Source organism: Panthera onca, chromosome C1 (assembly GCF_046562875.1).
Source record: "Panthera onca isolate mPanOnc1 chromosome C1, mPanOnc1 haplotype 2, whole genome shotgun sequence".
In the NCBI taxonomy this organism is placed as follows: Eukaryota; Metazoa; Chordata; class Mammalia; order Carnivora; family Felidae; genus Panthera; species Panthera onca.
This window is the reverse complement of record NC_138346.1, coordinates 143733845-143761745: the sequence shown is the minus strand read 5'-3', so window position 1 is coordinate 143761745 and position 27901 is coordinate 143733845. Positions and strand designations below refer to the sequence as shown.

Sequence of the window (27901 nt, the reverse complement as noted above, 5' to 3'; positions counted from 1 at the left end):
CATTTTTCTAGATATGTCTCCTCAGGAAAGGGAAACAAAAGCAAAAATAAGTTCCGGGGACTACACCCAAATAAAAAACTTTTGCACAGCAAAGGAAATCATCGACAAAACAAAAAGGCAACCTACTAAATGGAAGACAATATTTGCAAATGATATATGTGGTGAGGGATTAATACTCAAAATATAGGAATATAAACCTCTATGCAATTCAACAAAAAAACCCCAAATAATCCCATTAAAAATGTGCGGAGGATCCAAATAGACATTTTTCCAAAGAAGACATCCAGATGGCCAACAGACACATGAAAAGATGCTCAACATCACTAATCATCAGGGAAATGCAAATCAAAACCACAACGAGATTTCACCTCACACCTGTCAGAATTGCTAGTGTCAAAAAAACAAGAAATAACAAGTTAAAACAAGGATGTTGAGAAAAAAGTAACTATGTGCACTGTCAGTGGGAATGTATGTTGGTGCAGCCAGTGTGGAAAACAGTATGGGGGTTCCTAAAAACATTAAAAATAGAAATATCATATGACACAGTAATTCCAATGCTGGGTTTTTTTTTTTTTTTTTTTTAATTTTTATTCTTAATTTAAAGAGAGAGAGAGCATGAGTGGGAGAGGAGCAGAGGGAGAGAGAAAGAATCTTCAACAGGCTCCATGCTCAGTGTGGAGCCCAATGCAGGGCTCGATCCTATGACCCTGGGATCGTGAACTTAACTGGAATCAAGAGTCAGATGCTGAGCCATCCAGGTGCCCTTCCACTACTAGGTATTTCACCCAAAGAAAATGAAAACACTAATTTAAAAAGATATATGCATCCCTCTATTTACTGCAGCATTGTTTACAATAGCCAAGATATGGAAGCAGCCCAAGTGCCCACTGATAAATGAATGGATCAGGAAGATGTGACACACACACACAAACACACATACACACACACTGAAATATTACTCCGACAAAAAAAAAGAATGAGAGCTAGCCATTTGCAACAACACAGATGGCCTAGAGGGTATTATGCTAAGTGAAATAAGTCAGACTGAGAAAGACAATACCACATCATTTCACTTACATGTGGAATCTGAATAACAAATCAAACAAATAAAGGAGCAACAGATCCATAAATATAGAGAACTCAGGATGGCCAGAGGGCAGGGAGGTGGGGGGGGTGAGTAAAAAGGGGTGAAGGAGAGTGGGAGGTACAGGCTTCCAGTTATGGGATGAATAAGTCATAGGGGTGAAAGAGACAGCATAGGGATTACAGTCAATGCTACTATGATAATATTGTATAGTGACAGATGGTAGCTAAACTTGTGGTAAGCACCACATAACACATAGAGGTGTCAAATCACGATGCTGTACACCTGAAACTAATGTAATTTGTATGTAAAATAGACTTCAATAAAAAAAGGAAAAAGCAGGGGCGCCTGGGTGGCTCAGTCGATTAGGCATCCGACTTCGGCCCAGGTCATGATCTCGCAGTTTGTGAGTTCGAGCCCCGTGTCGGGCTTTGTGCTGACCGCTTGGAGCCTGAAGCCTGCTTCGGATTCTGTGTCTCCCTCTCTCTCTGCCCCTCCCCCGCTCATGCTCACACTCTGTCTCTGTCAAAAATAAAATAAACTAAAAAAAAGCAAAAAGCAAAAAATTATCTAAAACATTAATTTAAAAAGCAACAAATACGTACAAATGCATTACTCTGACTATATCACTTATTACATTAAATATTACGGGTGTATGCTAAAATTTTTACTCATGGGATACCTGGTCATACACACACACAAACTGGATTGATCTATGCCAGTGTTTTCTAAATGTTATTTATGGATGTGTACATCAGAATCTCCAGGGTACCCCTTATATGCTATTTCTTGAGCCTTGTATTCAAGACAAACCAGCACCAAACTGACCTATTCTCTTGGGTTTAACAAGGGGTGAAAGAGAATTAAACATGTAATAATTTCATGATGCTGTGACTCCCTGTTTTTTATTGCTATTGTCTGTGAAGCATCTCAAATCACTCACCAGTGAGTTCTTCCCACACTTTAATCCATTGATTTGCAGCATTTCAACACAGATTCCATGTTAAGTAAAATCAGCATTAATGAAAAACCTAGACTTTATGCCATCAGCTGTTATTTACGTGTTTTTGTCACTTAGTGAACTAAAGGAAGGCACCAGAGGTAGAGAAGACACAAATACAAGGAAATGAGTGAATACAGCTGGAAAGAGAAGAGCAGAGATGGCTTTTCCTTCCAGGACACTCTTGCCTCCCTGTTTCTCAATCTCCTCAACTCCAGAGACTTTCATTTCTACCGTTTTTCACCCATCCACCTTGGACCCAGCCCTCACTCAGAACTGCATGACCTCCAGGGCTTCAAAGGGAGTTTCCTTTCTCTGATCACATCCCTCTTCCTTCCCCTTCGCCTGAGTTTGTTGACCTGCTTTTCCCTGTTGTAACTCTGGTCCCTTTGCCCTTCTCTTTTTTATCAAACCAGCTGGATGACCTCATTTCCGGTTTCTCTTTCCCTGATCCTTTGCCTAAAAAGGATCTAATATTGGGAAAGGGTTGTAAAACCCTGTTCCAAATGCTTCAGAGCCCAGAGTCCTTCATGCTACTGACCTCATTTTTTTTGTGCCGAGTGCCACGCAGGGCCTGGTTAGAGGTTCCCTACATACTTAGGCGTGAGCATAAGGCGTGAGCATACATGCTGGCGTGAGCATAGCCCATAGACACAATCCAAAGCCTTACAGCTGAAACTTATCATCTGGGATTCTAAGACTTCTTAAAAATTGAACTTAATAAGTTCTTTGAATGCCATTCAGAAGTATAAAAAGCGTACACCTATTAGATTTCTATACTCAAGTATTTGTTAAATAGATGATAGTGAAAAAAAAACAACAAAACTGTTCATTTTCAACAATTATCGCATTGGAGACTTTCGCTTATAAAAGAGACAGTAACAACATTGATCAAAATAGAATGAAAGGCATATACGGTTTTTAAATAAGTAGCATTATCTCTCTGAAATTATATTACCTTATTGTACTTTTGAGAGACAATTTGCTTATTCTATTAGCCTAAGGGATCATAGGTTATAACACATTATCTCATTACTTATAATTTGAATTGCTTCATCTTCTGGTAGAACTTAGGATAAAGAAGTATAAGCATTGATACTGTAACAGTGTTGGTAGCTACACTTGTGGCCAGCCCAGCATAAGCTATAGAGATGAGATGCATCATTACATTGTACACCTGAAACTAATGTGTGTAACACTGTGTGTCAACTACACTCAAAAAATTTTCTTAAATACAAGCATTAATGGGGTGCCTGGCTGGCTCAGTCAGTGGAGCATGTGACTCTCAATCTCAGAGTTGTGGGTTCAAGCCCAACCCTGAGTATAGAGATTACTTACAAACAAAAATCTTAAAAAAAAAAAAAAAAAAGAAAAGAAATATAGGCATTATTAATTCTGACTTCAAACCTCAGCATTTCTAGGTGAATACATAGAAGTTATAGATTCAGCTATATAAAAAATTTTTTTTTAAATTTTACCATTTTAAACATAGTCAAAAATCCTTTTTTTAACCACTAATAACATGTAAAATTTATCTACATGTCAATAATTAGCTCTCAAAGTAAAGTAAAACAAATTCAAAGGAAAACTAACCAAAATGAGTGAATAAGAATTTCCTCCCCTTTCATGATCTGTACTCCACTTTGTCAAAATAAAATCTTTCTGTTGCTTATTTTTCTCTGAGGAGCCTTTGTGTACACTGTAAAAATTACCTATGTGCCAATAACAATTTAGGAAGTGGCTGAGTAACAATGTGCAATTCTCCAATAGAAACGAATCCCTAGAATGTATTAGGTCAGGACAAGGGGTCAGAATTCACTAAAGTTAACATAAAAGGCTCCTAAGAAACAAAGAATAAGCAATGAGTAGACAACAAAAGAATCTTGACAAAAAGGTCTGGTTTCCTTTGAATTTAAGTGCTCTCATTTTACTAATGGCTCTTTCTCTGATTCTGTCAGAGGGGAATTTCGCTCTTTTGAATAACTTATTTTAGTTCTAATAAAGAGTTCAGATATGGGAAAGACCCACTGGATCACTGAAGGGATCTTCTTCAGTCTCCTAATATGGATTATAATTGTTGAAAGGAGCCAAAAGACCAGTCATTATTACACACATAAATTTTTCCTGTGGTCTCTTTGCTTTTTCAGTACAATAGAAAATATATGTGCCAATTTCCAGCCAATTGGTAGGGGTTTAGATCCATAGAGTTTTCATAATTTCAATGACATTTGAAAGCTGGTAGCCTGTTTAAATTGCTGGGCAACACCAGCAAATATTTAGGAACTCCCTAATCCACTCCAATACAAGATAGTCTCCTGTACTTAATACAGGCCGTGTCGGGGAACTTCAGGCCTCTTCTCAAGCATAAGTCAGGGCACCATCTCTTACTTTTCACTTTGGACAGTGGATTTCTCAACTGAGAAATATATATCACTTTACATATTTGTCCCTTTTGGTGAAGAGTAGGTCTTTAGGCATAAATCATTTATTCATTATTAGACCACTATTAATTGAATACCTGCTATGTGCCAGATACTCTAATGGGTACTGAGGATAAGGCAGTGAACAAAACAGACAAAAATTTCTTCTAATGTTTATTTTTTTATTTTAATATGAAATTTATTGTCAAATTGGTTTCCATACAACATCCAGTGCTCATCACAACAGGTACCCTCCTCAACGCCCATCACCTACTTTTGAAAGAGAAAAAAAACATACGAGCAGGAGCGGGGGTGGGGCAGAGAGAGACAAGGACAGAGGATCTGAAGCTGGCTCTGTGCTGACAGCAGAGAGTTGGATGCGGGGCTCTAACTCAGCAACCGTGAGATCATGACCTGAGCCGAAGGGACACTTAATCAACTGAGCTACCCAGGCACCCCAAAAGACAAAAATTTATTTTCCGAGCTTCCATTCTATGGAGAGAGAGATATATTAAGTAAACGATTCTATAATGTATCAGATGGTTATATGTGCTATGGAGAAAACTATAGGACAGAAAATGATTCGGGAGTGTGGGGATGGCAGTGGTAGCTATTCTTTTCTTTAAAAGGCAGCTTGACAAGCATTGTTGTGACTTTTCCTTCAGTCACACTAAACTATAAGGCAAAGAGTAGAATGTAGACCTAAAAAGGATTAAATTTAAGGTTTAATAAGGGTTTAATAAACGTTGTAATCTTCCCAAGCATGAAATAAGGAAGAGGAGGTAGAGGAGTTAGGAGTGATTGCAAGAAGGGATTATCATGATTGGCTGTAATATGAAAGCTGGATAAGAAGGGAATAGGGGACAGTAGGTGGAAGGATAGCAAAAAGGTAATAGGATTAATGGGTTACTGACTGATTCCTGTGTAAGTGAGGAGGTGCAGGATTGTCAGAGTCCTTAAGTTCCTAATACTGTCCTGGGACGGAAATCAGAAGCCCCACGGAAATTTGATCCTCCATTTTTATTTTGGAGTATGTGGCTCATCAACACCCCTCTTCAGCCCTTTAGGAATCTAGACTTGGACAAATGGACACTTCATAATGGGTCTTCTCATAAAGAGCCTGAAAGTGCGATCAAAGCCAAACAGACAAGCATCCTTGCTACTCTAGAGGGCTGGGAATTTCTGAGGACTTCCAGATTAGGTTATAGCCTTTTCACAGATTCTCTGTAACTTCCTACTGGACCTGATTTATATTTTTTATGCTGATAGAAATTCTTTATATCATATAGTTTCAGCATTGTAGATGCAAAATTAACTTTTAGTATTTTCCATTGTGATTTTATTATTTACAAAATCTTGATTGACAGGGTTAATGGGACCAAATCTTACAAATAAATCTTAAGCTGATTAACTAAACTCAAGCTTTGTGGTACTACTATATAAAATTTGTGGCTCTTTTCTCACAGATGGGGCTCATGATTACTGCCCACCTCCCCAAAATTATTTGTAATCTTTATTTGAAATGATTATATTAAGATAACTCATTGTTTGTTACACATGTACATTCACATCCAAATTTGAATCTTCTACACATTTAAGTTACATTTGAGAAATATATATTCAATTATATTTAATGCTATTTCCAAAATAAATTTGATAAAGGAAATTACACGCTTATACCTATGGAAAAACATTACACATTTTGTTAAAACGTTTAACATTTAAAAACTCATTTAATTTTACTTTAAAAAAAATTTTTTTAACGTTTATTCATTTTTGAGAGACAGAGTACAAGTAGGGGAGGGACGGAGAGAGAGGGAGACACAGAATCTGAAGTAGGCTCTAGGATCCCAGCTGTCAGCACACAACCCGATGAGGGGCCTGAACTTGAGATCATGACCTTGAAATGCCCAGAGTCCAAGAGACCCCCAAAAACGAACCACCAGAGTCCAGAGTCAAAGCTAAGCAGCAAGGGTCATTTATTGCAGGTTCGAACCTGGACCTGTGCGCACTCGTTGCCGGTGACGCTAAGAGGCCCCGAGAGAGGTTTTTACACCCCTTTTATAGACAGGTACAAATAAGTCATGGGGAAACCAGGGATTTTCCACAGTTACAGAGCTGCAATTGGTTGATGTTTAAAGTTGGACACTTAGCAGTATTCGATTGGTTCCTGCCTTTAGGTCAGACAACAACCGGGGGTACAGGTATCACAATGATTGATCAGGAATACACGGATGTGCCAAGCAACAATGATTGATCAGGAATACACGGGCGCGCCAAGCAATTGTACAGAAGCGGAACAAGCTGGTTAGGCTTGGTTAGGTTTCAGTTTCCCGTAACTTAAGCTTTTAAGTTTCAGTTTTCTCAGGCCTCTCAACCTGACCCGAAGTCGGCCGCTTAACTGACTGAGCCACTCAGGTGCCCCTCGTTTAATTTTACTTTTAAAATAGAATGGAAAGTCTGCTGGTAAAAATATTGATATCTAAGGCAAGTAAGTAAAAGGTCAAAATTTTCAACTATGAAATTGAATAGGGAGGAAGCAAGACTGGGACTACAAGCCATACCTCCCCTTGAGTTAAGTGTATGTGTTATTTGACTCAAAACATTTTTCCATGCTTTGTCAACTAATAGGCAGATGGTGTAGAGCCTTGGAGATCACTGCAAGACTTTTTCACTGAGGGTCATGGGTAGCCATTGAAAAGTTCTGAGGAGTGGAGTGACATGAGATGATTACCAAGATCATTCTATTGCTGTATTGAGGCTAGACTGAAGAAGACCAAAGGGAGAAGCAGAAGCACTGGCGATCTGTCTGCTGCAATAAACTAGATGAAACATTATATGGACTTGGACTACTTTGGATTCTGGATAGGTTGTGAAAATGTAGCCACAAAGATTTGCTGATGAATCAAATCCTTTTAAACTTGATTGGCTGTAAGATGTGAGACAGGGGATGACTGAATTTTTTTAATTTTTAATTTTTAATTTTTATTATGTTTATTTATTGTTGATAGAGAGAGACAGAGCACAAGTTGGGGAGGGGCAGAGAGAGAAGGAGACATAGAATCCAAAGCATCCAAAGCAGGCTCCAGGCTCTGAGCTGTCAGCACAAAGCCCGATGCAGGGCTCGAACTCACAAACCGCGAGATCATGACCTGAGCTGAAGTGGTACGCTCAACCAACTGAGCCACCCAGGAGTCCCGAAATGTTTAGCCTAAGTAACTATTATAAGACTGGAGCTGCCATACACTGAGATGTGGAAGACTGTGGGCAGAGCAGTTTGAAGGGGGATTATCAGGAACTCAGGTCTGGACATAAATACCAAGTTTAAGATGCTCATTAGACTTTCCACATGGAGATATGCAGTAGGCAATTGGAAGTATGAGTCTGGAGTTCAGGAAAAGGGTTCAAGATAGACATGTAAATTTGGGAGCCAAGGACAGATAAGCCTTGAGACTGGATGTGCTGTTCCTAAGGGTGTTTCAGTAGGGAGAAGGTCCAAGGAGTGAGCATTGGATAATTCCAACATTGAGAAGAAAGAACTAGCAAGAGCTGACTTGCAGATTTAGCAACACAGAGTTAACATATTTTTATTTTTAGTAACAAATTATCCTCTATAGCTGTATGTATTAAATTGCTTCCAAATTCCTATACAAAACCATTTACAAATTTAAGTTCTTTTTTTATGTTTATTTATTTTGAGAGAAAGAGACAGAGTGGGGGAGGGGTAGAGAGAGAGGGAGAAAGAATCCCAACAAGGCTCCACACCCAGCACACAACCCACTTCAGACCTGAGCCAGATAATCAAGAGTCAGACACTTAACCAATTGAGCCACCTAGACACCCTGTAAATTTAAATTCTCTCAGTTATCTGGGGATCCTTGTAAATCCATAGGAGACCAGAAAGATGGGCTTCCTCTTGTTGAATGTGATGCTAGAATGTAAGATGGAAAGTTGAAAATGTCTTTCATCTATATTCATGTGATATATTGATTTAAACTAAAATGGAACTTTTTTATGTTTTTCTAAAAAAAACCCATAATTACAACTATTTTATGTCACAGAATAGCCTTGTGATATCCTAGTCTTACTATATTATACTGTTGCTGGTCTTCAGCCACTTTTTTACCAATAATTTAGAAGCAACTTTCTGTATTATCTGTCACACATTCCCTGGAAAATCTCAATACTGGGGAAAAGCAATTATCTTCTCCATGAACAATTACAAATTTCTCCATCTTAACTGTCTCAGATATGTCTTACTAAGACATTTTCCCAGTCAATTTTTTCTCCTGTTCTCCATAAACATTATTTCAAAACTATTCAAAAATATTCAAAATATTTTCCCAGTCAATTTTTTCTCCTGTTCTCCATAAACATTATTTCAAAACTATTCAAAAATATTCAAAACTATTTTACTCTTGTAACTTCTTTCCTGCCTTCCTCTCCCATCTTTAACTTAGACTGAATTTTGAGCTGTATAATAAACTCACCATTCAAAACCTCTATCCAGATATTTTATGGGCACCCTAAATTCATGTTCAAAACTGCACTCATTATCTTCCTCCTCCCCCAAACTTGCTCCCCTCCTACAATCCCCTTTCCAGTAAATGGTGCCTTCCTCCAAATGCTCAAGCCAGAAACACCATATCATCTTTACATCCACTCTAACAGCAAATCTTTGGGAGTCTACCTCCCAAATAAACCCATTCTCCAGATTCTCCATTTTACAACCATTTTAAGTTTCTTTAAAAAACTCAAATCTGTTTTTGTCACTGTCCCCCTCACTACCTCCCCCACCTTTAATTCAAATCTGATTTGTCACAGTCCTTAAAACTTGGCAGGATCAAAGGATAATGTACTTAATGATAATACACTCTGACTTTTGATACTTTGCATTCATGGTGCTTACTGTGTAGTGGGGAAAATAGACATTAACTATTTGCCTGGCTGTATAATTACAATTGTAATGGGTGCTATGTAATATGGTTGTAATGAGAGTGTATAATAGGAAGACCAATCTAGTGGAGGCCTCCTTGAGGAAATGACTGAGCTGAGACCTGAGGGTAGGATGGGAGTAGAGAGAAGAAACCATCGTAGAAGCCCTGGGGGGAGAGGGGGAAGAAAGGGAGGAGAGAGTAATAGGGTACTGGGAAGAACTAAAAGGTCAGTGTGGCTGGAAATACGGGAACTGTTGGTGGGGTGGTTGGAGCTGGAGATAGAGAATTCATGTAGGCCTTGTAGCATTTCTTTTTTAAGTTTATTTATTTTGAAAGAGAGCCCGTGTGTGCATGGGGTGGGGGAGGGGGACAGAGAAAGAAGGAAAGACAGAATCCCAAGCAGGCCCTGAGGCCATCAGCACACAGCCCAATGCCTGGGCTCCGATGTGAGATCTGGACCTGAGCCTGTGAGATCATGACCTGCAGCAAAATCAAGAATCGCATGCTTAACCCACTGAGCCACCCAGGTGCCCCCTCTTGTAGTTCATCTAAAAGGTTTTGATATTTATCTTAAAAGTAATGGGCAGTAATTGAAAGGTTTTAAGGGTGTTAACAAAATGAGATTTAGCTTTTTAAAAGATCACTGGAGTGTGGACTATGCGCTTCTCCCTTATATTGGTTCTCAGGAGGAGAGCCAAAAAGTTGACAGCTGAACAAGATTTGCACAGGTCATTCCTGGCTTTTACTTCCTTTGACTTCCCTTAGGCCTTTCCCAGCATAAAGGTCACACCCTAGGTCTATACCTAGATCACACCCTAGTTCCAATCTTTTTCCTACCTAATAAGGGTTTAAACAACAAAAACAAGAACACAAACATCAAATCTAAACCAAGTATACGCTACGGTATTGACTCTTCGGTGTTAAATACACTCTTCTAATACACGTCCACAAATAAAAAGGAGTTAGTCGCCAAGACTCTCAAAATCTTAAATCACTCTCTTCAAGCAGCTGTCTTTAAAATACTCTTAAGTGCCATTTTAAAACCAATGAGCTCATGTGGGCTCCCACCTCACCTGCTAATACTGAGCATTCACTACGTGCAAGAGATGGGAACTTTGGGGGGAACTGGAGAAAAGTACGAAAACGACGAAAACAATGCAAGCCAAAACTCAGGACCCCCTCCCCCCAAAACAACACAGGTCTAATGCATTAAATTGTTTTAATGATAAACTATTGGGTGGCACTCCTTCTCCTAAACCCCCAGCTCTTTGCACCATACCTGGCATTCAGTAAAGGCTCAACAAACGTGCACTCCCAGGGTGAAAGACCTTGAACCTCGGCGAAAGCCGGACTGCGGAGCTGATACCTAGCGCACTTTACCCGCCGCCGGGCTCCAGGCGTGGCCACGTGACACGCTCAGGCCAATGGGCGGGCCGCCTGCAGCAGGTCTCCCATAAAGGCGCCTGTCGCTGCCGGCTAGTGGCCGCCGCCATTAGGGCGAGAGCTGGCGGCGACGGTCGGTGAAGGACTGCTACCTCGCACCGCTTCATCTTGTGCAAGCTGGAGGGGACGATCAGATAAGGTCTTTTTCACCAAAGGTGACAGAGCCTCTACCTGGAGCATTGCTTTGGGATCCGGGCCCTCGGCGGGACCCTGAGTAGGAAACAACCGTTTTTTTCTCTTCTCCCCTCCCCCATCAACACTGCGACTGGCGAGGCAGTTGGGGAGGCCATACCCGTGCGTGCGTTGCTGCCCAGGTGAGCTGCCAGTTGCTTTTCTTTGGCTTACCAACTGCAAGCTTGTTGCCCCAGTGGACCCTTTTAAAAACTGGGGACCTTCCTCTTAAAAGCTTTGGCATTTTTTGCAAAGAAGGGGTGGGAAGAAGGAGGTTAGGGCGAGGGGGTGACGTTCCGGTTACACAACCGCCTACTCCCAACTCTTGAAAAACATTCCTGGTCTTTGTGCAGCTCTTAGGCCTAGGATTGGTGGGTCTCTGGATGTACTGTAGTTTTGGGTGTCCAGAAGAAAGTACGGAGCTTTAGCTGTTGCTGGCATTTTATTGTTCATCCTGGGTATCATCGTTTGGGACAGGAAGATCCCCAGCCTTGATTTATTCCTTTATTTATTCGTTTAACATTATTAAGCTCTTAACATGCTTAATTAATCCTCTGTTGAGTGCGGCAGGTCAGGCTCACCTAACCTCAAGGCACTGGCTTACGTTAAGAATTCAGATGAAGTATCTACAAGTATCTACGTGGTGCTTTGGGACCCGTGGGAAGGACCCGAGTGGGTAGAAGGGGATGGGGGAGGTATCTGGGTAGAAGTGATAAATGAGCTGGGTCTTGAAAGACAGATAGAAATTAGCCTAAAGAGTGATGGGAGGAGCTCTGGTAAGCAGGGGAAAAATTTCAAAACCATGGACAGGTGTGAGCACAAAGTGGGGGCCGGGGGTCAGTGAAGAAGTGTAAATTTTTGGGTGTGGCTTATGCAGGTTGGGGATTGGGATAGTAGCAACATGAGTCTAATGAGACAGGCAAGGGGGGTTATATATGTGTATATCATGAACAGCAGTGGGTTGAACAGTGTGGTTGTAAATTACTGAACAAAAATCACAACCTCACCTTTGTATCAATTCAGGTGGGAGTAACAAGTGATTGAACAAAAAAAGTGGTTTGGGGGATCGAAAATAGAAATACCCTATGTACTCAGAATATGTAAATTTATATACCAGAGTCAGGGAGTGTGTAGATGGAGTTTAAAAAAAAAAAAAAACCCAAAGAGCAAGGGAAGAACGCTGGAGGATATTAATAAGTTAGCAGAAAATGAGATAATGAAGGAGATAACATCCTCTGGATTTCCAGCCTGACTCCATTTGTTCCCATATCACCCAGTTCCTATCTCTGTCAAAGCAGTAATTATCAGTATCCTGTTGTAATTACCTATTTGTAAGTCTCTATAAAGAGACTGTATCCTCAATTCCTAGTTCAGTGCTTGGCACCATTGTAGGTGCTTTATAAGTATGTAATAAAAGAACAAATAGAATCTGGAAAAGAAAATAGTGGTATCCTGGAAACCAGATAAGAATTTCAAGAGAGTCAAGATAGTCTAGTGACAGATATTGCTGAGAGGTCAAGTAAGATGTAACTCAAAAAGAATCCATTTAACAACTAAGTATGGTAAGTATTAGCCTTAGTGTAGGGGGAATTTTAGAGGCATGGCTGGGACAGAATTGAGTGTGAGGTGGGGAGTAAAAACAGTGTCATTTTTTAGGATGCTCCGGTGTGAGGTACAGAAGAGAGAAGATTGAGGCTTCAAGGAGACAATAAGATCGAGAAGAATTTTTAAGGAGACTTGAGAAAGTGTATATGGAGGGTAAGCTAGTATAGAAATGTTGATGATACAAGCAAGAGAGATCAAGGACTGTTGTTATCTCATTATGTAGAGTACCTGGGAACCAAGTTCTAGACAGGGAAGGTGTCCCATTTCTAGAATGAAAGGAGTAGACGAGAAGATTGAATCATTGTGAAGAGTATACATTTTCTAGAAATTATTTGTTTGACTTTAAGTGAAGCCTGATTTTAATTTGAAGAAACCATTTTCTCCCTTGAATTGGAGACTGCTCATTTGATGAGGCAGGATTTGGAGTCCCTATGTGAGCTCACACTGGGTGGATTGCCTTTGACCTTTCTGAGCCCTGGAACCACGTGGTATTCAGAATCCAAACTCTTGAGTTCCTTGCTGTACTGCTTCCCTGCATGTGTAAAATCTACCATGAAGTTCAACCAGAAGTACCACCACACAGCAGAATAACTTATTCTGTGCTATTTATTGAAATGATGGAAGATGTTTTTGAACAATCTTTATTCAAAACCTCAAAGTTCAATTCCATCCAAAATTGAGGCTCAAAATATATTAATTTACATTATTTTGTTTTTCTTTTTTTTTTTTTAAACAGTTTGGCTGCTTTTTAAAAAAAAAAAAATTTTTTTTAACGTTTATTTATTTTTGAGACAGAGAGAGACAGAGCATGAACGGGGGAGGGTCAGAGACAGAGGGAGACACAGAATCCGAAACAGGCTCCAGGCTCTGAGTGGTCAGCACAGAGCCCGACATGGGGCTCGAACTCAGACCATGAGATCATGACCTAAGCCAAAGTCGAATGCTTAACCGACCGAGCCACCCAGGCACCCAATTATTTTGTTTTTCAATCAGCTCAATTCCTTGAGACTTCAGTAAGCATATAGCGCAATACAATTTAATACTTGCACCACTGAGGTGGTAATAATTGAAGAATTTTGTAAACATTTTTTTCTTGGCAAACTCAAGAAGTTGGTTTTTGCCAAAGAGATCAGACTCTTCCTGATATGTCTGTGCCTACATTGAATTTGAGGTGAACTTGTATGTTTCTTGTAACATTTTGGAAACATGTTTTAGCTTATTTGTGCATTTCAGGAAACCTTTGGCTTGGTTTATAACTTTTGTCAGGAATGACTGGAATATTCACAACCGCTTCAAAGACTTTTGTTTCTTAGAAGTTTAAATTTTTATTCTTGTATGTTGGTAGAGATATAAATTAGAATCTCTCAACGGCAATTAAACATATAGCAATATGTAAAAGTGTTGTCCTAAAAATCATTAATAGAAATATATCCAAAGGCCAGGCCAAAAAAATATATATATCTCTAATAGGTATTGGCAGATGTAAGCAATGATGTATTTATGAGGATATTGATTGCAACATTATATATATTTAATGGGAAGCCATTAAAAATAGAGGGACTGGGGGTACTTGGAGGCTCATTTGGTTAAGCAAGTGACTCGATCTCTGTTCAGGTCATGATCTCATGGTTTGTGAGGTGAAGCCCTACATCAAGCTCTGCACTGATAGTGTGGAACCTGCTTGGGATTCTCTCTCTCCCTCTCTTTCTGCCTCTTCCTCTCTCTCTCTTTCTCAAAATAAATAAACTTAAAAATGGAGCTGCCCTGGGACCATTTCTAATATGAATTAAGTGTAAAAAAGTTTCTAAAAGGATGCACAAGAAACTGCTAACAGTAAGGAGGGGTCCTCGTTGGCTAAGGAACAAGAATGGGAAAGGAAACTTTGTATGCCACGTGGATGTTAAAATTCAAATAAACTCATTTTTTAATGAAGTCTATAAATAGTATATAATCCTTAAGAATTTTCCCAAAACTCAAAAGATTATTTTATAATGAGCTATTAAGTGAACAAAACAGGTCTGATTTTCAGGGCAGCTGGGTGGCTCAGTTGAGTGTCTCTTGATTTCAGCTCAGGTCACGGTCCCAGGATCATAGGATGAAGCCTTGCATTGGGCTCTGTGCTGAGTGTGGGGCCTGCTTGGGATTCTCTCTCTCTGTCCCTCTCCCCTGCTTGCATGTGCTCTTTCTCTAAAATAGAAAATAAAATAAAATAAACATCTGATTTTCAGCCAATTTCTTCATGGAACCATAGAATGATCTGACAAAGTGATACTAATTGTGTGATTATCTTCATCAAAGTAAACCAGAACTTTTCAGAATTTGTTACATTGTCTTTGTGCAATTGTCAGTGGTGGTTGTTATATAACACTGAATTCTTAAGAGATGAATTCTTAAGAGATAAGATTTCATTTGCCTTCACTGTCTTTCCATGGATAAAAAGTGTCTGAAAGCAGAAACAATAATAAAATGACAACTCACCATGAACATTGGAAACAACAGTGAACTTTCACAGAGATAAGAGAGGCTACAGGTTATGTATATTTGGCAGTATACTTGTAACTCCATAGTTTAATCATGTTGGAGTATAAGTAAGTGACACCTTTGAGCTGATTAGAACCTACCATTATATCAAATAAGGTGAAAATCTTTTGGGGGTTTGTGTTGCTGAACTATTATGCTGGCATTTTGTTTTCTATTACTGAGAACATTTTCTAATAAAAATTAATAATAAAATTATTAGGATTAATAATAAAAGGCTTTAGAGAAAGTAGAATCGTGTCAGTTAACAGAAATTTGCCAAATATAAAACACCACAACTCCTTAAAAAAATTTTTTTAATGTTTTATTTTTGAGACAGACACACAGCATGAGCAGGGGAGGGGCAGAGAGAGAGAGGGAGACACAGAATCCAAAGCAGGCTCTAGGCTCTAAGCTGTCAGCATAGAGCCCAACGCGGGGCTTGAACTCACAAACTGTGAGATCATGACCTGAGCTGAAGTCAGACACTTAACTGACTGAGCCACCCAGGTGCCCCCACCACAACTCCTTTAAAAATTTTTTTAGATAAGGGGGTGCCTGGGTTACTCAGTCAAGCGTCTGACTTTGGCTCAGGTCATGATCTCACAGTTTGTCAGTTCGAGCCCCATGTCAGGCTCTGTGCTGACAGCTCAGGGCCTGGAGCCTGCTTTGGGTTCTGTCTCCCTTTCTGTCTCTCTCTCTCTCCCTTTTTCTCCCTCTCTCTCCCTCCCTCCCTATCTTTCAAAAATAAATAAACATTAAAAAACTAAAATTTTTTAATAAGAAATGGAAGATTAAAATACATTTAAAAGAAAGACTGGGGTAATTACAAAGAATATTTTATAAAGGAAATAATTAACTATTCTTTTGCCCAATGATAAATCAGAGCTCTTGTTCATGATCAGTCCATTTGCAGCCTTCAGCCACAGTGTACCATAAGTTTATTGCTTAAAATTTCTAATATATAGAAAAAATAGACCAAGAACACCTGTATATCTACCAACAATTGTCAATATTTTGCCCTGTTTGCTTGTGTATATAGGTTTTTCTCCCAAATCATTTAGAACCTATTTTAATGTTGTTATTCACATCAAATTTTTTGAGCATACATTTAAACACTTCTCTTACATAATCACTATACTATTCTCATATCTATCATAATGTATTCTCAAACCTGTCAAAATGAACAATTCCATAATTTTCCCTAGTTGTCCCCAAAATATATTTAATAGTTGATCTCAAACCAGTATTTGATCTAGGATGATAAAATTGAGTTCTGTTATGTCTTCAGACATTTTCTTTTATAATCTTTTTATAAAAGATAGACCATTTGTCTTTTTTTATTTGTTTTAGGTCATTTGTCTTATAGAATATTATATATTCTACATTTGTCTGTTTTCTTAATGGTTTTGTTTCATTTTTTTTCTAGCACTGTACCACAGAACTTTCCTGCAGTGATAGCAATGTTTTATAGCTGCATTGTCCCATATAGTAGCCAATAGACTTATAACTTATGGCTATTGAGCATTTGAAATGTGGATGAGTTTTTGACTTAGGAAATTTTGGTTAATTTGAACTTAAATACTTCCATGTGGCTAAAGGTTGTTATATTGGACAGTGCAGCTCTAGCCTTTTAATTTTTTTTTTAAGTTTATTTATTTCATTTTGAGTGGGAGAGAGAGAATCCCAAGCAGGCTCTGCACTGTCAGCGCAGAGCCTGACATGGGGCTCCAAATCACAAACCGTGAGATCCTGACCAGAGCCGAAACAGAGTCAGGTGCTCAACCCACTAAGCTACCCAGATGCCCTAACCCTTTAATTTTGTTACATGAAAATTAAATCTAAAAGATTGTTAGATATTTTTGGCAAAATATGTAGATGAACCTACAATGGTAGCTCATTATCACCCAAAGTCCTTGTTTGCTTTAGAGTTCACTCTTGGTGTTGTACATTCTGAGGGTTTGGGCAAATGTATAATGGCATTTATCCATCATTATGATCTAATATGAAGTCTTTTCACTGCCCTAAAAATCCTCTGTGCTCTCCATCTTTTTCTCCTTCCCTCTCCCCAACTCCTGGTAACCATTGATCTTTTTGCTGTCTCCATAGTTTGCCTTTTACAGAATCTCATAGTTGGAATCATACAGTATGTATGTAGCCTTTTCAGATTGGCTTATTTTGCTTAATATGCATTTAAGATTCCTCCATGTCTTTTCATGGCTTGATAGTTCTTTTATTTTTAGCGCTAAATAACCTTCCGTTTTCTGGATGTTTCCCAGTTTATCCATTCTCCTTCTGCAGGACATCTTGGTTGCTTCCAAGTTTTGGCAAAGTTTTAATAAAGCTGCTATAAACAACTGTGTGCAGGTTTTTGTGTGAAAAGGTGTTTTTAAGGAAAAAATTTAAGGCTGACTAGAGCATATCTACAGACATAAATACTAGCAGAAATTAATTATAAATAACTAATTTGTAAAGGCAAATTACAAATAAGACTTAATTACAAATAAGACTATAGAAAATATAGTCTTAAGAGCAGGAAATATAATTATGTATTGTATAATCTTTAGAGGAAAACTTTCTTAAACCTAATTTAAAAAGGAACCTACAATAGCAGAAATGAAGGAATTGTTAATGAAATAATAGGATTCTGGAAAAGGGGAAAGATCTTCATGGAAAAGGGGAGGCACTTATGAAGTAAGAGGAAATAGAACAGGAAGTAAAAGAAGTCAAGGGAAATTAATTTTTAAAGGGTGTCTCTTCGGGACACCAGGGTGGTTCAGTTGGTTAAGCATCCAACTTCGGCTCAGGTCATGATCTAACGGTTCGGTTCGTGGGTTCGAGCCCCACATCGGGCTCTGCTGATAACTCAGAGCCTGGAGCCTGCTTCAGATTCTGTCTGTCCCCCTCTCTCTCGGCCCCTCCCCCACTAGTGCTCTGTCTTTGTCTTTCAAAAATAAATGTTAAAATTTTTTTTAAATAAAGGGTTTCTCTTATAAACTGAGATCCTTTGCAAAAGGGTATAGTGGAGTTGAGGTTTTGATGAGGGGAACAGGTTTGGAAAAGGCATTTTTTTAACTGATAAGAATTCATTAAGTCATTCATTCATCTATTTTTTAAGGCAGATTCCTGAGCAACAAGACTTAAAAGTAAAACATTCTTTAAAAAAATTTTTTTTAATTTAATGTTTATTTTGAGAGAGAGAGACAGAGCATGGGAAGGGGAGGGACAGAGAGACAGGGAGACACAATCTGAAGCAGGCTCCAGGCTCTGAGCTGTCCACAGAGTCCTACACAGGGCCTGAATTCCCAAGTCATGAGATCATGACCTGAGGTAAAGTTGGATGCTTAACAGACTGAGCCACCTAGGTGCCCCAAAAGTAGAACATTCTTGATTTCTTTCCCTATTTCTCCCTATATAAAAAGTCACATCTTCTCTATCTCTAACATAAAACTGAATCTGAACACTTTAATTCAGCCTCTGTAGTCTCTGTCCTAGGCATTAGTCAAACAAGACCTCAGTCTGTCCTATAGCAATACAAACAAAGCAGGAGAGAGGGTTTGGGAGACAGGTAGTAAACCAGTAGATAAACAAGGTAGTGGCAAAACAGTAATAGCTGATGGATTAACATTGCAGACAAGAATGCCTATTTATGGGGTGCCTGGGTGACTCAGTTGGGTAAGTGTCTGACTTTGGATCAGGTCATGATCTCACGGTATGTGAGTTCGAGCCCCGAATCGGGCTGTGTGCTGACACCTTGGAGCCTGGAGCCTACTTTGGATTGTGTCTCTCTCTCTGCCCCTCCCCCACTTATGTTCTGTCTTTCTCAAAAATAAATAAAACAAAAATTTTTTTTTTAAATGCCTATTTAAAATGACGTTGTGAAGGAAAAGCATGGAGAAATACTTGGACCACACATAACAAAGGTTTTGTATTCAGACTATATGAAGAACTAAAAATCAGTAAGATAATAGCAGACAACCAAATAGAAAAATGGGTAGGACACTTCAGCAGGTGATTGACAAAGAAGATATTCATGTGGTCAATAGACATTAAACAGGTTTTTCATATCATGAATCCTCAGTGAAATATAAAAATCACAGTGAGATCCCATCATACGCTCACCAGAATGGCTAAAATGGAACGCACTGATAATTTTTTTTTAATTGAAACAATTTTTTTTGTGTTTTTATTTATTTTTTGAGAAAGAGCACGCAGGGGAGGGGCAGAGAGAGGGAGACAAGCAGGCTCCTCACTGCTTATGCAGAACCAGATGCGGGCTGGAACCCACAAACCATGAGCTCATGACAAGAGTCAAAGAGGCTCAACCAACTGAGACACCCAGGCACCCTGCTAACCCTAAATATTAACAAGGATACGGAATAAGTGGGATTCTCAAACTGCTGCTCCTATAAATTGGTACATTTTTGAAATCTGGTATCTCCTAAAGTTGAATACACAAAACTTATGACCCAACATTTTCACTTCTGAGTTTATACCCAAAATAATGTATGTGCATATTCACCACAAGCATGTTCATAGCATGTACAAAGATGTCAGACACTGTAAGCAACCCAAAAGTTGCAAGATGAGTTGGATTGATTGTATAGTCCAATTCAATCATAATATACTATACAGCAATGAAGATGAACAAATAACAGATAAATCTCATAAACATGATATTGATGAAAGGCCATATGCAGTGTAATACATAGTAAATAATACTACATTTATGTAAAGGTCAAAAGCAGTCACAATTTAATCTATGGGAAAGAAGTTATCTTAGTGGTTATCTGTGTGAAGAAGAGGGTCTAGTAATTGGGACACTCCAAAGATAGGTTAACTTTAAATAATTGCAAAACAGAACCAGTTTCAGTTGTAACACTAGACTATCCCCTTTGTTAATAACATTAATGGTTGTAGTCCATGGGCACCCGGGTGGCTAAGTCAGTTAAGCCTCTGACTTCAGCTCAGGTATGATCTCGTGGTTCACAAGTTCGAGCCCTGTGTCAGGCTCTGCTGACAGCTCAGAGCCTGGAGTCTACTTCACATTTTGTGTCTCCCTCTCTGCCCCTCCCCAGCTTATGCTGTCTCTCACAAAAATAAAAACATTAAAAAAAAAATAAAAAATTTTAAAAAAAGTTCACATTTGTATGACATGAGAAGAGTGTAATGAAGTGAAATAAATTATAAGATTGTTAATCGCCTCCAAGTTAATTCACTTCAGTGTAGTGATTCTTAATCCTGGCTATACATCACAAGCACCGGGGATATGTAAAGAGTAAACTGATTTGCAAGCCCTGTCTCCAAGGGGCCTGGGCATTTGTCGTTGGTATTTTTAAAATGATCCACAACACCTCACATCCATTATAATGGCTGGTAATTAAAAAAATAAAATTAGGGGCACCTGGGTGGCTCAGTTGGTTGAGCGTCCGACTTCGGTTCAGGTCACGATCTCGCACTCCGTGGGTTCGAGCCCCGTGTCGGGCTCTGGGCTGATGGCTCAGAGCCTGGAGCCTGCTTCCGATTCTGTGTCTCCCTCTCTCTGCCCCTCCCCCATTCATGTTCTGTCTCTCTCTGTCTCAAAAATAAATAAACGTTAAAAAAAAATTTTTTTTTTAAATAAAATAAAATTAAATAAAAGCGTTGTGAGGAGGTGGAGAAAATTGGAACCCTGTAGACTGTTGATGGGAATGTAAAATATTGCTGGTGCTATGGAAAACAGTATGGGACTCCTCAAAAAAAACAGTTACCATGTGGTCCAGCAATTCTCACTTCTGCATTTCTGGGGTGTATCCATAAGAAATGAAGGCAGGGTCTTGAAGAGATAACTATACACCCATGTTTACAGCAGTATTCATAATAGCCGAGAGGTGGAAGCTAACCAAGTGTCGATGAAATGAATGGATACACAGAATGTGACATATACAGATAATTAAATATTGAACTTTATAAAATGAAGGAAGTTCTGACATGCTACAATATAGATTAATCTTGAGGACATTATACTAAGACAAATATTATATGATTCCACTTAGATACCTAGAGTAGTTAAATTCGTAGAAACAGGTTGGTGGTTGCCAGGGGCTGGGGTGAAGAGAGAATTATTTAATAGGTATAGAGTTTCAGTTTTGCAAGATGAAAAGGTTCTAAAGATTAGTTGCTCAAAAATGAATATACTTAATACCACTGAACTGTACACTTGAAAATAGTTAAAATGGTAAATTTTATGTATTATAATTTCTTTTAAAAGATCCAGAAGTGATTAATACGTGGTTGAGAACTAACACTGCTTTAATTTTTTTTTTTTTACATTTATTTTTGAGGAACAGTGAGACAAAGTGTGAGTGGGGGAGGGGCAGAGAGAGAGGGAGACACAGAATCCAAAGCAGGCTCCAGGTTCTGAGCAAGCAGTCAGCACAGAGCCTGATGCGGGGCTCGAACCCATGAACTGTGAGATCATGACCCGAGCTGAAGTCGAACGCTCAACCGACTGAGCCATGCAGGTGCCCCTAACTAACACTGCTTTAGTGCAAACAAATACACTGGCTAAATCTAACACTGTTCTAAAAAAATGGACAATTTATTTAAACTCGCTTTTTGTTTCATTGATGTACTTCGTAGTACCTTTGCTCTTTTATCCTTAAAGTAATAATGCTGTGTAGGAATTTTAGATATTGTCTTACTGAAATACGAAGTTTTACTTTAGATATAGTAATATGCACTAAAGACTAGCATTTTAATATGTGTCATATTTCTTTCTAATAGGTTTTAAAAGGCACACTTTAGGGGTGCCTGGCTGGTTCACTCTGTTGGAGCATGTGACTCTTGATCTCAGGGTCATGAATTCAAGCCCCACGTGGGCATGGAGCCTACTTAAAAAAAATAAATCACTTAAATTAGCCAGAAAAATCCTTTATTTTGCCTTTCTTCTTTTACTGAATTAATAATTGTAGAGTAACTATAAACATTCCTGTTAATTCTTTTTTACCAGGAACTTACAGACTTTTCCTGTTAAGACCTCAGTTTGTGTTTTAGAAAGGCAGAAGAAATACTGTGAAATTTTAAATACCTTAAATCATCCAAAACTAAGGCATACATAATGAAAGAACTCTTAGTACTTACATAGAAAAAGGTTTGTATTTGTGTAAAAATGGATTCATTTATCATTTGGCTTTTTTTGTCTTAATCATGATGTACTGCAAAATATAATACCACTCTTTAACCCTTTTTAGTTCCTATAGAAACTATATTAAATGTGCTTTGAAAGTAACTTAGTTTTGTATTTGTGTTTTAAGGACGTGTATTTGTAGACAACATTGTAATATCAGTGTTTGACGCAGTTAAGAATGTCTCTGTCAAGTCGACAAACAGCAATTGTTAACCCTCCACCACCAGAATATATAAATACTAAGAAAAATGGGCGATTGACAAATCAACTGCAGTATCTACAAAAAGTTGTCCTGAAGGCTTTATGGAGGCATAATTTTTCCTGGCCTTTTCAGCAGCCTGTCGATGCTGTGAAACTAAAGTTGCCTGTAAGTGTGTCCTATGATTATGTTAGCTATAAAAGAAAAATCCCATAAATCTCTAAAAGAAATAAACTAGTCTTTAATATTATAAAATATCTTTAATAAAGACAATTTATTCCGTACCACTGAAGAATTTCTGAATGAGCATTTTTTTAAATGACAAAGCTCATTTTTCTAAGCATTAATTCTTATTTTAACAGTTTGTAGTAAATTATAGTTAATGCTTTCTTGTTATAGAATGTGTCACTTGACTTTTTTTTGAATGTGTCGTTTGACCTTTTGATGCAAGGTTGTCATGAATGTCACCTTCTCCATGAAGTTGCTCTTGACACTTTTGTCTTAGAAGCATCATACATAAGACTTAGAGGCATCATACATAGAATTCAATTTTAGGTCTTCTGTTAGGAATTTTTAGCCATCTGGTAACAGAATGGTTAAGTAATTTGTTAAGTAGTAAACCATGGCACTGGGATTATACTCTGGGTCTGTCATACTTCATAAATTCTAGGTTTTTCTTCATGCCTTTCACTTTTTATTTTCCAGGATAGTTCTACTCTTATGCTCTTGTCTTTGTTAGTCTTATTTGTTGTTTATTTTTTTCTCTGAAGAAAAATGCCATGGCAGTCAGCTTTGTTTCTCATCACAAAAGTTTTGTTTTCTAGATTATAGCCTTTTAAAGGTAATCAATTGCTCTTTCTAGTTACACGTATATAGCTTCTTAAATTTCTTTGTGTACCAATAGTTGTATTTGTTCTTACTACTAACATTTAGAATTTTTTCATGAAAACCACAGGATTATTACACCATTATAAAAACCCCAATGGATTTAAATACAATTAAGAAGCGCTTAGAACATAAATATTATATGAAGGCTTCAGAGTGTATAGAAGACTTCAACATAATGTTCTCAAATTGCTATTTATACAACAAGGTATGTAAGGTTTATGTTATACTTGATTATTTTTTTGGTCTTACATATAGAGGATGTGCATAAAAAGTGTGCTGATTTCAGTTTTCATACCTTGATTTGGGGTATTTTACATATTTTTTTTATTTAAAAAAATGTTTTTTTAACGTTTATTTATTTTTGAAACAGAGAGAGACAGAGCATGAATGGGGGAGGGTCAGAGAGAGGGAGACACAGAATCTGAAACAGGCTCCAGGCTCTGAGCTGTCAGCACAGAGCCCGACGCGGGGCTCGAACTCACGGACCGCGAGATCATGACCTGAGCCGAAGTCGGACGCTTAACCGACTGAGCCACCCAGGCGCCCCTGGGGTATTTTACATATTTTTAAGGATAGGGGTGTTTTTTTTTGCTGGATTTCATAATTTTCATGTATCGATATTTTTTCACGATCTATTTGCCATAATTTTGCCTGAATACCTGTAATGGTTTTTGTTTTCTTTTTTTTCATTTTTTGAAATGTTTATTTATTTATTTGGAAAGAGAGGGAGCATGTGTGTGAATGGGAGGGGGGAAGAGAGGGAGGGAGAAATTCCCAAGCTGACTCTACCTTGTCAGTGCAGAGCCCAACGTGGGACTTGATCTCACAGACCATGGGAACATAACCTGAGCCAAAATGCCAATGATAGCTGGTTTCTGTGAATAAAGTATCATTTATGTGTTCTTTACCATACTTCTGCCATTTCAGTTATAAATGATAAACCAATCTAAGTTAAATGTTCATGGTATGGATTCAAACAAATTACGTACATCTAAACTTCATGACATGACAAGTTAACCTAAAGATACTGTGTTCTATTCCAGTAGAAATGTTTGCATTTGTGTTGATGCATTAGCTTGTCTGATACTGTATGTGGACATTTTGACCCTAATTTTCACTTTTGCTTTCATCTGTAAAACTGGATTTGTGTATTAAGCTTTTTCTCCATATAGTATTCCTGTTTCCTAGAACACTGCATCCTTTTTAAACTGTTCCATATCTAAATATTTTAAAACTTGCATCCCATTTACTCAAAATCACTAGTGATGCTGAAATGTAATAGAAATTTGGTTCCCAAACTATCAGTGCCACCTTAAATTTAAGACTCTTAACAAGAACCATATGATCCTCTCAATAGATGCAGAGAAAACATTTGACAAAATACAGCATCCTTTCTTGATAAAAACCATCAAGAAAGTAGGGATAGAAGGAGTATACCTCGAGATCATAAAAGCCATATATGAATAACCCAATGCTAATATCCTCAATGGGGAAAAACTAAGAGCTTTCCCCTAAGGTCAGGAACAAGACAGGGATGTCCACTCTCACCACTGTTATTCAACATAGTATTGGAAGTCTTAGTCTCTGCAATCAGAAAACACAAATAAAAGGCATCCAAATCGGCCAGGAGGAGGTCAAACTTTCACTCTTCGCAGATGACATGATACTCTATATGGAAAACCCAAAAGATTCCACCAAAAACATGCTAGAACTGATCCATGAATTCAGCAAAGTCGCAAGATATAAAATCAACGCACAGAAATCAGTTGCATTCGTATACACCAACAATGAAGCGATAGAAAGAGAAATCAAGGAATCGATCCCATTTAGAGTTGCACCAAAACCCATAAAATACTAGGAATAAATCCAACCAAAGAGATGAAAAATCTATACACTGAAAACTATAGAAAGCTTATGAAAGAAATTGAAGAAGTCACAAAAAAATGGAAAAAGATTCCATGCTCCTGGATAGAAAGAACAAATATTGTTAAAATGTCAATACTACCCAAAGCAATCTACATATTCAATGCAATCCCTATCAAACCAGCATTTTTCACAGAGCTAGAAAAAATAATCCTAAAATTTTTATGGAACCAGAAAAGATCCCGAATAGCCAAAGCGATCTTGAAAAAGAAAACCAAAGCAGGAGGCATCACAATCCCAGACTTCAAGCTATACTACAAAGCTGTAATCATCAAGACAGTATGGTACTGGCACAAGAACAGACACTCAGATCAATTGAACAGAATAGAGAACCCAGAATTGGACCCACAAATGTATGGCCAACTAATCTTTGACAAAGCAGGAAAGAATATCCAATGGAATAAAAACAGTCTCTTTAGCAAATGGTGCTGGGATAATTAGACGGCAACATGAAGAAGAATGAAACTAGACCACTTTCTTACACCATACACAAAAATAAACTCAAAATGGATGAAAGACCTCAATGTAAGACAGGAAGCCATCAAAATCCTCAAGGAGAAAGCAGACAAAAACCTCTTTGATCTTGGCCACAGCAACTTCTTACTCAACACATCTCTGGAGGCAAGGGAAACAAAAGCAAAAATGAACTACTGGGACCTCATCAAAATAAAAAGCTTCTGCACAGCAAAGGAAACAATCAGCAAAACTAAAAGGCAACCGACAGAATGGGAGAAGATATTTGCAAATGACATATCAGATAAAGGGTTAGTATCCAAAATCTATAAAGAACTTAACAAACTCAACACCCAAGAAACAAATAATGCGGTGAAGAAATGGGCAAAAGACATGAATAGACACTTCTCCAAGGAAGACATCCAGATGGCCAACCAACACATGAAAAAATGCTCAACATCACTCATCATCAGGGAAATACAAATCAAAACCACAATGAGACACCACCTTACACCTGCCAGAACGGCTAGCATTAACAACTCAGGCAACAACAGATGTTGGCGAGGACACGGAGAAAGAGGATCTCTTTTGCATTGTTGGTGGCAGTGCAAGCTGGTGCAGCCACTCTGGAAAACAATATGGAGGCTCCTCAAAAAACTAAAAATAGAACTACCCTATGACCCAGCAATTGCACTACTAGGCATTTATCCATGGGATACAGGTATGCTGTTTCGAAGGGACACATGCATCCCATGTTTATAGCAGTACTATCAACAATAGCCAAAGTATGGTAAGAGCCCAAATGTCCATCGGTGGATGAATGGATAAAGAAGATGTGGCATATATGTATGTGTGTGTGTGTGTGTGTGTGTGTGTGTGTATACTATATACACACACACACACACACACACACACACACACATACACACAATGGAGTATTACTCGGCAATCAAAAACAATGAAATCTTGCCATTTGCAACTACGTGGATGGAACTGGAGGGTATTATGCTAAGTGAAATTAGTCAGAGAAAGACAAAAATCATATGATTTCACTCCTATGAGGACTTTAAGAGACAAAACAGATGAACATAAGGGAAGGGAAATAAAAATATGAAAACAGGGAGGGGGACAAAACATAAGAGAATCTTAAATATGGAGAACAAACTGAGGGTTACTGGAGGGGTTATGGGAGGGGGGATGGGCTAAATGGGTAAGGGGCATTAAGGAATCTACTCCTGAAATCGTTGTTGCACTATATGTTAACTAATTTGGATGTAAATTTTAAAAAATTAAAAATAAAATTAAAAATAAATAAAATAATAAAAATAAAAAATTTAAGACTCTTAGTCAATATGAATTTTTAAAAAAAATCAGAACTAATGGTATTCTGAAAGTGCCATTGGAAACTTCATTTTAACAATGTCAAGTGTATTTTTACATTTTTTTTAATTTTTTTTTTCAACGTTTTTTATTTATTTTTGGGACAGAGAGAGACAGAGCATGAACGGGGGAGGGGCAAAGAGAGAGGGAGACACAGAATCGGAAACAGGCTCCAGGCTCCGAGCCATCAGCCCGGAGCCTGACGCGGGGCTCGAACTCACGGACCGCGAGATCGTGACCTGGCTGAAGTCGGACGCTTAACCGACTGCGCCACCCAGGCGCCCCTACATTTAACATATTAAAATGAAGTTCAGTAATTTTCCTGATATACCTAACTCGAAGTCAGTGTTCTCTGCTTTAGGCTTTTTATCAGTAGTGAGTAAAGCAAGTAGAAGACTTCCAAGCAGGTAGTTAAGATTTAAAAACTGAAAGAAAAAAAAGGGGCGGCTGGATGGCTCAGTCATTTAAGTGACCAACTCTTGATTTTGGCTCAGGTCAGGCTCAGGTCACCCTGGGATTCTGCTGAGGGTGGAGCCTGTTTGGGAATCTTTCTCTCCCTGCCTCTTTGTCCCTCCCAGCTTGCGCCCATGCACACATGCTCTCAGAATAAATTTTAAAAAAAGATTTAAAAACTAAATTAGCTCTGCAGTGTCATTTTATCACTTATAGTTAACTGAAAACAATCACATCAAGTCAAGTCTTGTACTTTGCAC

At 38.4% G+C, this 27901-nt stretch overlaps 1 protein-coding gene and 1 long non-coding RNA gene across 6 annotated transcripts in view; one reads left to right on the top strand and one right to left on the bottom strand.

Annotated features, from left to right (window-relative positions):
* LOC132671328 (uncharacterized) overlaps window positions 1-10906 on the bottom strand; it is a 34053-nt gene extending 23147 nt beyond the window's left edge. The window contains exon 1 of the long non-coding RNA XR_009607053.2: window positions 10721-10906. This is a non-coding gene — a long non-coding RNA (uncharacterized LOC132671328). The remainder of the gene's footprint in view (window positions 1-10720) is intronic.
* A 44-nt stretch (window positions 10907-10950) lies between these two features.
* BRDT (bromodomain testis associated) overlaps window positions 10951-27901 on the top strand; it is an 80863-nt gene continuing 63912 nt past the window's right edge. The window contains exons 1-5 of one of the 5 annotated variants that reach the window (XM_078451679.1): window positions 10951-11198; window positions 12712-12813; window positions 22169-22309; window positions 22473-22712; window positions 23500-23637. In XM_078451679.1, coding sequence (XP_078307805.1) covers window positions 22524-22712; window positions 23500-23637 — 327 coding nt within the window. In that variant the 5' untranslated portion in view covers window positions 10951-11198; window positions 12712-12813; window positions 22169-22309; window positions 22473-22523. Of the gene's footprint in view, window positions 11199-12520; window positions 12618-12711; window positions 12814-22168; window positions 22310-22472; window positions 22713-23499; window positions 23638-27901 lie in introns of those variants that run through there. The other 4 variants (XM_078451675.1, XM_078451677.1, XM_078451676.1 and 1 more) reach the window with 4 other exon arrangements.